Genomic DNA, 18,133 nt, shown 5'->3' on the forward strand with positions numbered 1-18,133 from the left:
CATTTGGAAGCCCAGATACTGAATCTATATGTGCAGCTGGCAACACTGAGATCCAGAGACAATGTGGAAAGGAGTCTTCTGCTCACTGAGCAGACGCTAAATGGGATAGATGAGGGGGGATGCTAGGTTGGAGCTGCAGGACAATGAAGCAGCTTGCTGGGTGACAGTTAGAAGGCAGGGTAGAGGGAAGAGCACCAGGGAGGCTAGTCCTGATCTGGCACACCCCAATAAGTTTGCTAAGTTGGCAGATGAGCGGAGTGTTAGTGCAGGAATAGCACTGCTGCGGCAAGGCATGTCCTCTGAAAGCCGGAGGAGTGTCTGTTCCAGTAAGGGGAGAAATAGGAGAGCAGGGCAGGCCAGACAGGTTCTGATAGTGGGAGACTCAATTATTAGGGGAACAGATAGGGCAATCTGTCACAAAGACAGGGATCGTCGAACGGTGTGCTGCCTACCTGGCGCTTGAGTCCGACACAACGCTGATCGGGTTGACAGATTACTGGGAGGGACTGGTGAGGATCCAGCGGTCATGGTGCACATTGGCACAAATGACAAAGTTAGAGGTAGGTGGAAGGTCCTTAAAGAAGATTTCAGGGAATTAGGCTGTAAGCTTAAAGCAAAGACCTCCAAGGTGGTATTTTCGGAAATGCTTCCTATACCACGTGCCATGCCAGAGAGGCAACGGGAGATTAGGGAGGTTAATAAGTGGCTCAGGAATTGGTGTAGGAAGGAGGGGTTTGGGTTCCTGGGCCGACTTCTCAGTTGGCTACAGGTTCTACGCTAGGGATGGGCTGCACCTCAATGGGGAGGGTGCAGCTGTGCTGGGGGAGAAAATGGCTAGAAGGTTGGAGGAGTGTTTAAACTAGGGACGGGGGGGAGGATATTCCTTTTATAGGAGGGGAAGACAGTGCAGATAGAGACCTGGGCACAAATAATGAAATTGGGGGTGGGGTTAGAACAGTTAATAATTTAAGAAAGAGTAGAGGTACAGAGAGATACATAAAGTGCATGTATACTAAAAATAATGGAAGCAACAGAGAGTATCCTCATAAAGCAAATAGATGAAGCTGCGACTCAAGGAGAAGTCATTATTATGGGGGACTTCTTCAACTACCCTGAAATACATTGGGGAACCGAAACCTGCAGTTCCAGCAAAGGTAATAGGTTTTTGACAACTATGAGAGACAATTACCTTTCACAACTGGTTCAGGACCCAACAAGAGAGGGGGCACTGCTAGACCTAATATTAACCAACAGGCCAGACCGCATATCAAATGTAAGGGTTGGGGGTCACTTGGGTTATAGTGATCACAAATTAATAAGTTTTCATGTATCCTTTAATAAGATGTGTAGTAGAGGGGTTACAAGGACACTAAACTTCAGGAAGGCAAATTTCCAATGGATGAGAGATGATCTTGGTGCAATTAACTGGGACAATATCCTGAGACATAAAAATACACAAAGAAAATGGGATACGTTTATTAGCATTCTGAATAGGACCTGTGCACAATATACACTCACTGGCCACTTTATTAGGTACACCTGTCCAACTGTGTGTTAAGACTTAATTTCTAATCAGCCAATCACATGGCGGCAACTCAGTGCATTTAGGCATGTAGACATGGTCAAGACAATCTCCTGCAGTTCAAACCGAGCATCAGTATGGGGAAGAAAGGTGATTTGAGTGCCTTTGAACGTGGCATGATTGTTGGTGCCAGAAGGGCTGGTCTGAGAATTTCAGAAACTGCTGATCTACTGGGATTTTCACGCACAACCATCTCTAGGGTTTACAGAGAATGGTCCGAAAAAGAAAAAAAATCCAGTGAGCGGCAGTTCTGTGGCCGGAAATGCCTTGTTGATGCCAGAGGTCAGAGGAGAATGGGCAGACTGGTTCGAGCTGATAGAAAGGCAACAGTGACTCAAATTGCCACCCGTTACAACCAAGGTAGGCAGAAGAGCATCTCTGAACGCACAGTGCGTCGAACTTTGAGGCAGATGGGCTACAGCAGCAGAAGACCACACTGGGTACCACTCCTCTCAGCTAAGAACAGGAAACTGAGGCTACAATTTGCACAAGCTCATCGAAATTGGACAGTAGAAGATTGGAAAAACGTTGCCTGGTCTGATGAGTCTCGATTTCTGCTGCGACATTCGGATGGTAGGGTCAGAATTTGGCGTAAACAACATGAAAGCATGGATCCATCCTGCCTTGTATCAACGGTTCAGGCTGGTGGTGGTGGTGTCATGGTGTGGGGAATTTTTTCTGGGCACTCTTTGGGCCCCTTGGTACCAATTGAGCATCGTTGCAACGCCACAGCCTACCTGAGTATTGTTGCTGACCATGTCCATCCCTTTATGACCACAATGTACCCAACATCTGATGGCTACTTTCAGCAGGATAATGCGCCATGTCATAAAGCTCGAATCATCTCAGATTGGTTTCTTGAACATGACAATGAGTTCACTGTACTCAAATGGCCTCCTCAGTCACCAGATCTCAATCCAATAGAGCATCTTTGGGATGTGGTGGAACGGGAGATTCGCATCAGGGATGTGCAGCCGACAAATCTGCGCCAACTGTGTGATGCCATCATGTCAATATGGTCCAAAATCTCTGAGGAATGCTTCCAGCACCTTGTTGAATCTCTGCCACGAAGAATTGAGGCAGTTCTGAAGGCAAAAGGGGGTCCAACCCCTTACTAGCATGGTGTACCTAATAAAGTGGCCAGTGAGTGTATACCATATGGGAATAAACATGCTAGAAATAGGAGGAAACCACTGTGGCTAAATAGAGCTGTAAGGGGTGCAATAAGAGATAAAAATAAAGCATTTAGAGATTTAAAGCAAGTAGGTAGTGATAAGGCATTAAATAAATACAGAAAATTAAATAAATTCTGTAAAGAGCAAATCAAGACAGCAAAGATTGAGACAGAGAGACTCCTTGCCAGAGAAAGTAAAAATAATCCCCAAATATTCTTTAACTACATAAATAGTAAGAAGCTAAAAAATGATAGTGTTGGCCCCCTTAAAAATAGTCTGGGTAAAATGGTGGATGAGGATGAGGAAAAAGCCAATATGCTAAATGACTTTTTTCAACAGTATTTTTCACAAGAAAATCCCATGACGGATAACATGATCAGGGATAAAAATTCTCCATTAAATGTCACCTGTATAACCCAGCAGGAAGTACGGCGGCATCTAGAAATCACTAAAATTGACAAATCCCCGGGCCCGGATGGGATACACCCCCGAGTACTGCAGGAATTAAGCACAGTCATCGATAGACCATTATTTTTAATCTTTAAAGATTCCATAATAACAGGGTCTGTACCACAAGACTGGAGTATAGCAAATGTGGTGCCAATATTCAAAAAGGGGACAAAAACTGAACTTGGAAATTATAGGCCAGTAAGTTTAACCTCAACTGTGGGTAAAATCCTGGAGGGTTTTCTAAGAGATACTATACTGGAGTATCTGGAGAAGAATAACCTCATGACCCAATATCAACATGGGTTTACAAGGGACCGTTCCTGTCAGACTAATCTGATAAGCTTTTATGAAGAGGTAAGTTCAGGACTGGACCAAGGGAATGCAGTGAACGTGGTGTACATGGACTTTTCAAAAGCTTTTGAGACGGTGCCACACAGGAGGATTTATGTAAACTAGAAGCTTGGGCTGATAAATGGCAAATGAGCTTTAATGGGGATAAATGTAAGGTCATGCACTTGGGTAGAAAGAACAAGATGTATAATTATGTTCTTAATTGTAAAACACTGGGCAAAACTTTCACTGAAAAAGACGGGTGTATGGGTGGATGACAAACTCACATTTATTGGCCAGTGTCAGGCAGCTGCTGCAAAGGCAAATAAAATAATGGGATGCATTAAAAGAGGCATAGATGCTCATGAGGAGAACATAATTTTACCTCTATATAAGTCACTTGTGCGACCACACTTAGAATACTGTGCACAGTTCTGGTCTCCTGTGTATAAGAAAGACATAGCTGAACTGGGGCGGGTGCAGAGAAGAGCGACCAAGGTTATTAGGGAACTAGGGGGTCTGCAATACCAAGACAGATTATTACACTTGGGGTTATTTAGTTTGGAAAATCGAAGGCTTAGGGGTGATCTTATTACAATGTATAAATATATGCGGGGACAATGCAAAGACCTTTCTAATGATCTTTTTACTCTTAGACCTGTGACGGGGACAAGGGGGCATCCTCTACGTCTGGAGGAAAGAAGGTTTAAGCATACTCACAGACGTGGATTCTTTACTGTAAGAGCAGTGAGACTATGGAACTCTCTGCCATATGATGTTGTAATGAGTGATGGGCTGGATGACTTTCTTGAAAAGTATAATATTACAGTGTATATACACTCGTTTCCTTAATATTGCGTTGATTCAGGGAGCTAGTCTGATTGCCGTATGTGGAGTCGGGAAGGAATTTTTTTTCCCAATGTGAAGCTTACTGTATGCCACATGGGTTTTTTTTGCCTTCCTCTGGATCAACATGTTAGGGCAAGTTAGGATGGGTTGAACTAGATGGACTTAAAGTCTTCCTTCAACCTTAATAACTATGTTACTATGTTACACTTAGATTTTTGTGTGTTTCATTGAAGTAAGTGGAGCTCATTGAAGTCTATTGGCACGACCAAGCAGTCATAAATAGAGTTGAGCGAAACAGGTCGGGCAGATTCATAAGTCGCTGACTTATGGCAAAGTCGGGTTTCACCGACTGAAACCCGACCACGGCGTGAAGTCGGCCATACGGTCAGCAAAACGAGCGCCAAAGTCGGATTTCCCAGAATGCTTGCACGTGACTTTTTTCAGCCACTGAGCAAGGACGTACTCTGTGGGCAACGAGATGACATGTGCAGTGTCCAGAGAGAGAGAGTGTTTTCGCGCACTTTAAAAAAGCGGTCTGGCATGTAGGTGTGTTTACTGCCCTCCACTCCCTGCCGACTTTGCTTTCCCATTGACTTGCATTGGGTTTCGTGTTTTAGTCGGACCTTGGACTTTTCACGATAGTCGGCCGATTTCGTTCGACTCGACTTTTGAGAAAGTCGGGTTTCATGAAACCCGATTCGACCCTAAAAAAGGCAAAGTCGCTCATCTCTAGTCATAAACAGTAGCTGATTGATGAAAGGGCAAGTACAACACAGGCTAATCACAAAGGGTGATATTACATTACAGAAGTATAAATCTGTTCCAGATCGGTAATATAATTAGAAGGTCACATCTATTACTATAAAACAACTCGTCAAATGTGTGTTGAGCTCAACACCTGAAAGAAGCAAAATTTATGTGTTAGTTGTACTGTTTACTGGTGGGCATCATGGAAATACAATTTTATTAAAAGTGTAATTGCATAACACAAAGAAACTGCACAAATGTTTTAAAAAATTTCTAAAGCACAATTGTGCTGGAGACAAAAATCAAATTGGTTTACCATGATAAGTGACCAGAATTACCCCCTGCCTCCTGAATACAAGGGTCCCTTGCCAATGTAAGAAATATAAGCAGCACACAGCATATAGTGTAATTACATAGTGTAACAAAGAATATGCATATATTAAAGCTGACATACCAAAGCAAGGACTAATATAAAATTTAACCTCAAGCAATAAAGTGTGTTTGTGCAAGGAATAAATACCATATAAGATCACAGAGACCCGATTATATGCAGGTTGTGTCTGTCAAATTTCTATATGTAGTTAAATGCACGGTTTGCAGAAAAATGTTATATCAGGGGCATAGAAGGGTCTGGCAGGGCTCCAAAAGCTCATACATAATTAAAGGGAATCTGTTGGTAGAATCAATCCTCTAAGCCATCTATGTGGACATGTAGGTCATAGGAAGCTGAATAAAATGATACCTTAATATCAGAGATTCAATGTTTTATTCCAGAGAAATTCACCTTTTTCTTATATGTAAATGAGCTGTTCCAGGCTATCAGCCGGACAATGATCTGTAAGAAAATCTGCCTCCAGAGCTTAAATAAAAAGTGGCATTACCAGTGTGATACATGTAACTAACAGAGAACAGTAGAACTGAACTCTGTCTTATAACAAACACATTAGCAGCTGCAGCTCTAACAGCTCTGCTGTATTCCTACAATATTATAACACTGACAGCCTGTGAGATAGAAGCTGAAGCAGTGAGAGGAACCTGCAGATGTGTCAGTTATAATCACACACAGTTCTACAGTGAGATCACTAGAACAGAGAGCGGTCATTACCCATCACACTGGTAACTCCCCCTTTCATTTATAATAAGCTCTGGAGGCAGATACTCAGGGAGATCTATGTCCAGCCCATAGTCCTGAAAAGCTCATTTACATATAAGAAGAAACATGGATTTCTATGGAATAAGATCTCAGAGATCAAGCTATTCATCTATTCAGTTTCCTATGACAAGCATTCCCATATAGATGGCTTTGGAGGGTTGATCCTACTGACAGAGTAATATTTTTAATATGTGTTTATATATTGGAACAAGAGAACAGAATATTGATTGCCCAAAGATCCATAGTACTGCAACATAGAGACTCTGGCCCCAATTCATCAAGACCTGCATTTTTCACGTCGGTCATGCCTCTTAATGAATCAAGTGAGGGGCGAAGTGGCGTGCAGGACTGTAGAAATAATTGTGCATAAGGTACGACACCACTCATCATGAATTTAACTAGTGGGGGTTGACCGTGTCCTGCCCCAGCTACCCCAACTTTGTGGGAGTTGAGTAAAAATGGTGTCTAAAGTTGAAAAAATTTTGTACAACACAAGGTTGCCCAAGACTTTTGTAACTTTACAAAGGTTTTATGCCAGTTTCAAGGTGTAAAAGCTTTGATGAATCGGGCCCTCTGTGTTTCTCCACATGGGCTCTTGTAAAACCTACCCAAAGAGATCCAGCTGTTGCTTATTATTGACTTTCCCCATCAACAATTTGTAATTATCTAATTACTGCAAATATTCATGATATTTTGACAAGACTTTTTTTGGCCGACTATAATAAATTATCTAATATTTATGCAAAATACACAAAGAACAGTTGTAGGAAAATATGTAAAACTTGTAGTAGACATTCTTTTGTTGGATCGGTCAACTCCTGGAATGAATAGTGTTCCGATGCAAAATTCACAGGATTTAATGAAAATTAAGAAATGTTAATAAGTTGTAATATCATTTTTCTTTTCTTGCAGAGTATCGGACAAACTTAACCTGAAGCAAATGCCGCAGAACATATTTGAGATCAACAATACAGGCTCCAATATTGTCTACTCAGAAAATGGTTCTTTGCTGTCGCTCAGTGAGCTGGACTCTGCCTTTTCTCAGCTTAGGAAACAACTGGTTAATGTCACCCTACAACTCGGTGGTAGAAATCCATTTCCTGCAGACCTTCCTAAAATGCCTCGTAGGCATATACTGCTCATGGCCACCACGCGCACAGGTTCATCTTTTGTAGGAGAGTTCTTTAACCAACAGGGAAATATCTTTTATTTGTTTGAACCACTGTGGCACATTGAAAGAACGGTGTCTTTTGAATCGATTGGTGCCAATGCGGTTGGTTCAGCAATTGTTTACAGAGACGTTCTCCAGCAACTTCTCCTCTGTGATCTATCTATCTTGGAGAACTTTATTTCACCACCTTCTGAAAACCACCTTACAAGATTCTTATTCCGTAGAGGATCTAGTAAGTCTTTATGTGAAGACCCAGTGTGTACTCCCTTTGTGAAAAAAGCCTTTGAAAAGTATCACTGCAAGAATCGTCGATGTGGTCCTCTTAATATGACATTAGCAATGGAATCATGTCTAAGAAAAGATCATGTAGCTATTAAGTCAGTACGTATCCGACAGTTGGAATTTCTACGCGCTCTTGTTGAAGATCCACGACTTGACATGAGGATAATACAGTTAGTTCGTGACCCAAGAGCTGTATTGGCCTCTCGCATGGTAGCTTTCTCTGGGAAATATGAATTATGGAAAAAATGGGCTCTAGAAGGAGCAGCTCCCATACATGAGGATGAAGTCCAAAAACTTAAGGGTAACTGTGAGAGTATCCGTATGTCTGCACAACTTGGCTTGAGTCAACCAAATTGGCTTAGAGGTCGCTACATGCTCATGCGATATGAAGACATTGCTAGATTTCCTCTTGAAAAGGCAAAGGAAATGTATATGTTTGCTGGAATCACACTTACACCACAGGTGGAAGAGTGGATCATCAAGAACACCCAAGCGTCCCAAGAAAATAATGGTATCTACTCTACACAAAAGAACTCTTCCGAACAGTTTGAGAAGTGGCGATTCAGCATACCGTTTAAATTAGCCCAAGTAGTTCAGGACGTTTGTGAACCAGCAATGAAACTATTTGGCTACAAGTTGGCTAATGACTTAAAGATGCTTACAAATCGTTCCATCAGTTTGCTAGAGGATAAGGTTAGTTTTTGGATGAGGTAGTGTTCTGCTGTTTAAATTATTTATATCTTGGGTCAAAAACTGCCATTGAACTGTGTGCTTGAAACAGGGGAGGCAGATGGGAGAGGGCCAATTTTTGCACCTGCTGAGCCGCAATGCGCCATTTTTTATAGCATGTGTGCATTTTTCAGTGTATTACTTCCTAAATTAGGAAGTCTTTCTTATTGAAAAGTCAGGGGAAGAAGCTGAAGATACTGATTATCCAGATTGGCTTTTATAGTGTATGATTCCTGCTGATGTACAGAAACTGTCTGCTTTTCCAGGTACTGGCTGAATCTATTCCTGGAAGATGTATTTCTCTCTCCACAGCACAAGCTGTTTTCTGAAGCCGAGGTAAAGATTTTCTGCACTACAAGGCGTCCAAAAAGTTCAAGGACTCTGCAATCATAAAATAGCTCAAATATACAGCACATAAATTATGAAATCACATGTACAGAGGATGAAAGCTTTACCATTTTGGGGGGCTAACAGTCTTTGTGAATGATTATTTTCTAAACGGATAGGTTTATTTTGAGTGTTTCTTACATACAAAGACAGTGGACTTTTGTTGTACAGTATTCGTGCCAGTCAGAGCAGATGTTTTCTTTATGACGCTTAGAATATGAGAGAGTCCTTCTAAAGCAGCGTATCTGAGCAAGAACGAGCTTGCACATGCATTCCCCCGCAAAAAGTAGAAAATATTTATGATACATCTGGGATGAAAAGCTAAAGCCATCCAAGTCCTTATCATTTCACACCAAAATTCCCAGCTTTACAGTGTCTTTTTCTTACAAAGCTTGAACACAGTTGCCTAAAGCTTTGCATGTGAAATCAAATACTGTATAGCGGAGGAAGTCAGCTTGTGTTATACTTTAGGATGTGAGGTTGCACCACCTGTTTCTCACTGTAGCTTGTTCTAACACTCCATAAAGTTCGAACAGACCTCTCACCTGTCTTCTCCATTCAATGTGGATGTAATGGGATAATGAATGCTTTTTAATAGGACTGCGAATTGCTCAGAGCAGAGTAGTGGGCAGCTGGTCTTGTCCAAACATTTATTAGTTCATTGTAGTAATTAGACTATAATTTAAGATCGATATGAAGGAGCTTTTGTTAGCCAGGACAACAGAACTAGTCTACATAACCAAGAGACAAGCACTGGGAACAAGTACCAGTAATTAGCAGACTTTCTAGATATTTTGATTCCCCTCCTATGATCGATTGCACAAAATCATTGTATTAAATTATGGTCACACCAAAAAATGGACTCTCAAGTTTGCTTGAACATGGCTAGTTAACAATCTTGTCTTACTATAATATTTACCTTGGTGACTTTAGTGATCTGCAGGGCTGGACACCAAGTGACTATTATTAGAAGTAGTCCTAATGTATTGAATGTGAATATGAAGTTTTAGATCCATCCAGTACACCAAAATTAATTCATCATATCCACAAGTTGGACTACATTAGAGAAAATAATTTATAACAATTCAAAGGGGGTTCTCTAGTTTAAAAGGTATCTCCTATCCATGGGATAAGGGATAACTTTCTAATTGCTAGGGGTCAGACTGCCATCATCCCTATCCTGAGATACATTCTTCTGAAGAGCCTTGACTGTATGGAATGGAGGTCAATCATGTGCTCCACCGCTCTATTAATTCTTGATGGCAGTGCCAGAGATTTCTGAGCACAGTGCACGTCTGATCTTCTGAGCTCCTATTTAAATGAGTGGAATGGCGCTGCACATGATAGACCTCTGCTATATTCAGATGTGGCTCCTCATAGCCCCAGTTCTTGGGTTCGGTGGGGGCCATGGTGGTTGGAGCCTCAGATATCGGAAAGTTTCCCCAAACCTTTAGATAGGAGACAGCTTTCAAACTTGAAATCATCCCTATAATGTTCATATGGGAACCCGCCAGTAATCCGACCTGCCATCCTTACAAGCATTGTTCCATGACTGAACATATCTGGGTTTTACTGTAGACTTAGAAGAAGATTATACATAAAGAAGCCATTTATGCTAAATGATTGTGTTGGTTAACAGTGCACTTCATGTAAAAAGTGAATCATTTTGTATGCTGTCTAATTACCAGCATGTAGGAACTTGTCCTTTTCCTGGATTAGGAAAGTAAACAGTGTCTCATCAATACCAATTCTTTATTCTAATTGGGTAACCTAACTGAACAATGTTCAAACAGGATGATAATTTGTTCGAACAAAGGGCAGGCATGTAGTGAAGAGATCAGGACATGCTGCTATGATATGCTATTGCCTTCATTTCATCTTTACTCTTTGAATGCCTTTCAATAGATTTGGAAAGATTGTTGTGTCTAAGAATTTGACTTGACACAATGGAGTTTGTTTTGTTTCTTATGCAAATACTAAAATGGACCAGATGTTCCGATGGTATTTTACATCTTAAGACAAAAGGATAACTGACGAGGACTACCCTATTGTATCTCCAGTTTGGATATATAGACATCATAACAGGAAGTTCTCTGCTTAACGAGTAACCATCGGTATCATTTTTATTTAATAAATCTCCATCAGAACTGATCAGTCATTCTCAAAATTCTCAGTTCTCAAGTAAAATCTGTAATCAGTGAAGGCAGATGCTGCCATTACTGAGAGAGGAGATGATAGTTGCTGATGATAAGAGTTTTTGTAAAGAGGATAGCACAAGTGGAAGGGGGAGCTTTTTCTCTAGCTACACCTTCTTCTCCTCCCTTTTCCATAACATCTTATCAGTACCAACCGTCATCTGCTTTCTCAGTAATGTAACATTCTGTTTTCACTGAATACAGATTTTATCCTTGACTTGTGAATTTCGGAAATAAACTATTTGTTCTGGTGGAGAAAGGAGCAGATTTTCTTGATAAAATATATGACAGAGTTTCTTATTTTCACGTGTTGTATTGATTTATGAAAAAAAAGAGATACAGATGGTTAGTCTTTTATCCCAGAAAGTATAAAGCTGCCATTACATAACAGTCAGCGTTACACTCAAGCTATCATGCTTGTACAGGGAGAGCAGAGTACCTTGCTGCCTCCCGGCTGTGTCGGCCACTTACCTCTTGTGTTAACAGATGGATCCCGAAGGTCTCATATGCATTTGATAGATGACCAATCTCTCTGAAATCTATGGGTCCAACTTTAATCCAATTTGTAAAGGACCTTGAGTGGATTTTACTCTGTTGGAACTAGACCGCCGTGTAATTTCTAAACCGTTCAATTTGTCAGAAACGTATAATAATATAACTGGAAAACATTTTTTTCATCTACGGTAAGTCCCTTTCTCAAGAAGTATTACAATAAAAAAATGCTCATCATATTGGCCAAATTTTTATGGCATAGGCTGTACATGAATCGAAATGACTTTTACATAAACAATTCTTAAAATACCTACATATATATATATACTGCTCAAAAAAAATAAAGGGAACACTTAACCAACACAATGTACTAGGATGTGTTAACACCCTTCATCTTGTTGAGCAGTATATATTTATTCTCCATTCCCCTGCTGACACTGTGCTGGTCGAAACCACATCTCTGGTAATGATCCTGCATAAGAAAACCATTCAGTAGTGGCCCATAGCAATGACTAGTGCAGACTCTGATGGACATTAGACGAGCCAGCAGAGAAACTATATATACAAGCAGAGTATACAGGGTTAACCATGTAAATACAAGATGAGTATACTATACAGAGTTAATCTTGTAAATACAAGATGAGTATACTGATTTAATCTTATGGAGACAACACCTTTTAACTGTACTTACCATTTGAGAAATGTTTTATATAATATAGGTGCTGCATAATTCTGCAGATCGGTGAGATTCAGGCTCTTGAACCCCCACTGGTCAATCAAAACATCATTCCGAAGAACCCAAAGACTGCAGGATCATGCTCAGAGTTGTGTACAGGCTCAGTAGTAAGTAAAGGGCTCCATACACCACTCTCAAAAACAGTGACCCCATAGATTTACTATATAACCCTCTATGCATGTTCCTGCAGGAGATGGGCACATGTGGAGCTGTCTCTGACACCCATCCATCAGATGCACTTTGCAGCTCCCATATTATATAAAACTTTTTTTTTACTAATGATTAGTACACTTTAGTAGTTTGATCTAGCTCTGCTACTGGTTATGTTGTCTAAATAGCCCAAATAGGTAGAAAACGTGAGCAGCAGTGACAGTGAAATGTAATCCAATCCATCATGAATGGGTAGATTATTACACATTTATGATATGTGTGTAACTAATACTTCTCTAAATGTTGTAGCTATTCTACACCAGCAACATTTACCATGTCACATAGAAGAAATAAATAGATTTCTAGGCATTTAGTAGCTTTAATATGAATGTATGATGGTAAAGAAATGCTATGTATCTGCAGGTAAAGGGTTAATCTGCAAGTAAATAAAGTGAATAGCATTTAATTTGTGTATAGCCTACATACTGGAGCAGCGGCTACAGGGATAAAATGAAGTTTTATTCTCCCTGCAGCCGATTCGCTTCCAGTCGTGCAGTTCAGGGTGATATTACAGTCACTGTTCACTCCATAGTGACTGGGACTGTAATCATTCCCTGACAGCCGACTGTGCGCACACATGTGACACACACTGCGGGCAGGCTGTCAATCAATGTGCTGGGGAGAGATTACAGCACACTCACTGTATAGCGACCACTCTATAGCTCCCTGCAGCTGCCCAATGACTGGGAGAAAGTTGCTGCAGGGAGAATATAACTTCATTTTCTCCCTGTAGCCACTGCTCCAGTAAGGCTGTCAGAAATATTTTAAATGTTATTTACATGCAGATTACCACTATACCTGCAGGTAAATAACATTTGCTGGAATGATAGAAGAAAATGAATATTAGTGTTCAGGGGATACACAAGTCTTGTAGTTGCATACTCATTACCTGTGCAGCTACCTTATTCATTAATATAAAAAGATAAATGAATTCCCATTTATTTCAGTATATTTAGGCTGGGGCTACACAGTGACCTTGGCTGTCACACCTATCGCGCGACCAAACTTCGCTGAGTGCTGTTGTTACATTGCGGTGCAATACAAGTGAATGGGGTCACTTTGCAACCTGGGGGGTTCTGTCACTACAAACGTGAGGTTACTTCCACTGCAACCAGCAAGTTACAAATATCCAATGCAGTTTGACTACTTGCTAGTCATGCTCACAGAATCTTTGGGGTCACAATGCAACCCAGATCACTAGTACTGTATTGTGCTGCGATGGAGCAATGACAGCTGTCAGAATTTGGTTGCGTGGCAAAGTGGCTGTGTAGTCCCAGCCTAAATGTTACAGGGATGAAGATCTACAGTCTTAAATTTTCTTAAATTGATCTGATCCATTATTAGCAATATTTTGTGAAGAATCAGCGGTCATGCAAAGTAAAACATCAGCTATGTGTTATAGACGTGATTACACTTCAGCAGGTTTCAGTGGTTAAATTTATCAATATAATATCAAAGATTTTTTATACATGTAAATCATACAGACGACAAAACAGTTTCTTTGTTATATTGAGTATTAAGGTTACAAAAAGGGGTTGTCCTACTTAATTTAAAAATGGGTCCCATGCTATGTGTGCTTATCTGCTGTAGTCTTGGCTGCCCGAGCACTGCTTCACCATTGCCCCTTATTGGGCTTTGTTTACAGGACTGCAGCGGTGATGCCATGTCTACAACACGTGACTGCAGCAGTGATGCCGCGGTCGACAGTACAAGAGCCTAGCGATTGGTTCATTGTGAACTGTGACTATTGATGAGCGGAGAGGCGGTGCTGGAGTCTTCGGCGGATAACTACTGCTTGTTTTGTCATTTTAAAGCATAAAAATATGGTCTCATTGTTTCATAAATCTGCACAAACCTTTATATAATGGAAAGTGAGATATGTATGCATTATTGGAAGATTTGTAGAAGCCAGCATTAAAATAAATACATGAAGGCTTCCTTCCCCATTTACAGCCCAAACAGCGAAAAAGAAAGTGAAGTAAGGAGAAGCTATAAAGATACATTCTGTCCAATAAATGACCCTCTATGTTATTTCCCAGTAAAGCCTTATTGAGGTCATTCCTGGCAGTAAGTAGGTCTGTGAATCAGGGAACTGTATATGTGTTGCTCGGTTCAGATTCACACTTCACTACATGCCATAAATTACTAGTAAGATGGGTTTTGCTACTTTTGGCTGATTATTGCACTATAATGCCCTCTGTGTACTCCTGACACCAAGACGTCCCTTAAGACCTGCACAACTCTGAATAAGGACGAGGTAGCATAGTCCTGGTCTGTTTCTATGAATTGCTGAGCATTGAGGTGTAGATCGTAGAGTTTTATTTTCATTCACAGTTTTCTCAACATTATACGATAATAATAAATCTACCACATATATAACTCAGGTATGCATAAAATTAATAGTCTATCCTCAAATAGCCCCGTGTACTGGCTACAGCTGGTTATATGCATGCTACCACTTAGATAGGTTCAGCGTGGCATTTGTGAGGCATCACTTTACTTTCTCTAACACTGACACCTAGCAGTGAAAGGCGTTCCAGAAACGGTGCTCACACACTCCACAAACATTAGTTCTTAAATGCCATTCATTTCTGTATGTCAATTATCAGGCACAGTGTAGAAGCACGCATTAGAGCGCAACTCTTCTTTAACCCCTCCATGCAAAATCACCTTCGTGTATGCAATTGTGAGTGTTCTCAGGAGCTGAGCTCTCTCCACTCATGGTAGATGCAGGCTATTGCACATAGCAGGGATCTATGTCTTTAACAGCTGCAGCCAATCTTTTAAAGCGACGTATAAATGCAATGTGTACCGGTGCTTCAGATGCAGTCATGGGGCACGGATGGGTTACCCCCGTTGCATCACAATTTATCTTTAAAACAAATCTTTGGCACACAACTTGAAAAATAAATGATTTTTATTAGCAGTCACGGGTAAACGTTTCAGTCAATACATCTGACCTTCCTCAATACACCAACTGCTCCTGAGGTGTCTGTGTGAGCAACACATGGGAGATACTCATAGGGATTTGGACCCTCGAAATATAATCATGTAGGGTCCTAGTGAGATCCTGTGGTTGTAATAACGTGCAGGAGGACTATATGTCACCACGGAGCAGGCAGACCAACAGTAAAAGGGGAGGTTTATTTACAGGGAGAATATCTGGTGAACATATAATATAACAGAGAAAATGCTGTAACAGATGATATCAGAGACTGAAGAAATAACAGAAGTGCAAAACAACAGACAGTTATTCTCTTATGGGGATGAAACTTATCAGTTCCTGGAGATCTTGCTTGTAGAGATCACTCTTCTCCCACGTAGGAACCCAGGCACCAGGGGTGCTTGATGTCGTCTCTCTGGGGTCCCAGGTATAGTCCAACTGGAGTATGGGGGGTTAACGTGAGAGCTCAAGGGGTATGTGGATGGCAGTATCCCCCTGTATGTCAGCTTTTTCCCTCTGCTGCGGCAGCGGCGTTCCCTCACCAGGGTCAGGGGCTCTGCCTGGGACAGTCTCTCTCGGCAGGTCAGTGTCACGTTACATTATGTTCCTCGGTCACAGGGAAGCGTTTCAGGATAAAGCAGGGTCTCACTGCAGGGGAGCATCTTAAGGTGCACAGTCTGTCGGTGTGACAAAGTCTCTAACAGGAGGGGAGTGACCAGCCCTCCAGGCGGTGCAGTGACAGGCTTCTCGTACTCAGTGCTCACCGCATGTGTCTGCGGTCCCTCAGTGTTCAGTCACTGCACCTGTCTCCTGTCCTCTCCTCTGTCAGCGTACTCTCTGCTCCCATCCCTGCGCTGCTCTGCTGAAAGCACGCCCAATTCTTCCGCTCTCCGTCCTGCCTTCTTCCTGTTCCTGGTGCTCGCGCAGTCCACTAAAGCATCCCCCAGGGAACCTAATGCCCTGCTCGATGATTCCGGGCACGGAGCTAGGAAGGCAACTCCCCCTCGCCTCCTTTGGTGCTTCACCCCCTTACATGGTCTAAATGTAGATCAGAGAAGGGCTCAAAGTGCGCATAGGTGTCTTTAACCTCTGGAATCATTAATGCGTCATGTAAACCACAAGTTACATCCGTAAGCTAATGGGTTTGCGGCTGTTACAACCATGTGACACTATATCTGATAAGGACCTAGACCATGGACCTGGGCACAGCATCTATCGGTGGTGGATAGTGGTATCTCCTGCTAAACAAGAACGTGGTGGCCCTGAAACAAACGGTGACTGCTAATAAAAATAATCTATTTTTCAAGTTGAGTGCCAAACATTTATTTTACCATTATTCTGGTGTGGGATCCTCCTTTGAGCACCTCCACAGCTGTGCCACGATATACATTTATATTTCTAAAACATGTCCTCATCTGACTATGTGAATGAAAAAACTAAAAGTTGTGGTTCTTGGGAGAAGAGGAAGGGGTTGAGCTGTGAGGACCTAACACTAGTATATAGGGACTTCTTTGGGATTCTTGAACCTTTTACTGTAGGATCAAGTAATTAGGGAACTATTCATTTTTTATATTTATGAATTTAAAATGTTTTTCCCATTTGTCTTTTATTAGTGCAGTAGACACCTGTCCCAGAACAGTTAAAGAGGTTATCCAAGATTTTTTTCATGTGTACTTAAACTTTCTCCTAAACAGATTAATAATGGATTTACACAAAAAATCCTGCCCCTGACATCTCCTCAGTGTGCTGGAAATATGGGCTGTGACATCACTCTGGTGATATTCCATATACCACCCACATGATTTTCTGCCAGAAAGGCCTTACCCAGTACACGTAATGTCTGCTGAAGGTTCCTTGTGAGCACTGTTGAAAAACTAGGATTGGACATGCTTTCTCCCCTCCTATAAGTGATACAGAAACAGTTGGTTCACCCATGCATGATCTCCTCTTTGTGTCCTGCACTCTGTACAGACGACGTGTGAATTGGACATGAATAGTGGAGAAGGAGTTAAGAGTTGCATCCCCAATCCCTGGGCAACTCTGTCTACAAGGGCAGTGCAGAACAAGTCGAAGATCTCCTTCTCCAGCATTTATGTGGGACAAGATCAAGGGCTGAGACATCATAATACTTGGAATCTTTGGCTCTGCAGCCTGGATGGAGGGAGCAGACTGTCTGCTTATAAACACAAGCTGAATTGAGAAGGGAGGAAAAGGTGAAAGCAAATTGATAAAAAGTTATCGAAGGTTTGTGGCCATAATAAGGACTACCATTTTTTTGTGTTTACAATTTTTTTTTCCTAGAAAACCTCTTCAAAAGTTACAGTTCATAAATGTGTGCTGCATAGAATTCTCATGGGCTAACTGAAGGGGCTAAACACACCACTCAGCACGTGTCTCTGTGTCCTTTACCGGGCACATATCTAGGGATAGGTCTATAGTCTTTATACAATCCAGGTCATAGTATAGTGTACAATTGTATTTTTCCATACTTCAAAAAATATGCTATAAGATAAAAGAGAAATACCACTTAAGTGGAACATTAGAGGTATTCAAAGGAGCATTAGTTATGCAATCTGCATGTGTGACTGAAGCTCATTATTCAGTATTCAGACTTCTGCAGAGGAATCATTGAATGTAAAGCCCCCGTCACACATAACGATGTCCCAGCGATCCTACCAATGATCCGACATGGATGGGATCG

At 41.4% G+C, this 18,133-nt stretch overlaps 1 protein-coding gene across 3 annotated transcripts in view; it reads left to right on the top strand.

The window, feature by feature from the left end:
* CHST3 (carbohydrate sulfotransferase 3) overlaps positions 1–17,046 on the top strand; it is a 172,108-nt gene extending 155,062 nt beyond the window's left edge. For all 3 annotated transcript variants that reach the window (XM_073560024.1, XM_073560026.1, XM_073560027.1), the window contains one exon: positions 7,199–17,046. In XM_073560024.1, coding sequence (XP_073416125.1) covers positions 7,199–8,453 — 1,255 coding nt within the window. In that variant the 3' untranslated portion in view covers positions 8,454–17,046. The remainder of the gene's footprint in view (positions 1–7,198) is intronic.
* The last annotated feature ends 1,087 nt before the right edge of the window (positions 17,047–18,133 follow it).

This window comes from Dendrobates tinctorius, unplaced genomic scaffold, assembly GCF_039654945.1.
Source record: "Dendrobates tinctorius isolate UK_male_01 unplaced genomic scaffold, ASM3965494v1 ptg000292l, whole genome shotgun sequence".
Taxonomy (NCBI): Eukaryota; Metazoa; Chordata; class Amphibia; order Anura; family Dendrobatidae; genus Dendrobates; species Dendrobates tinctorius.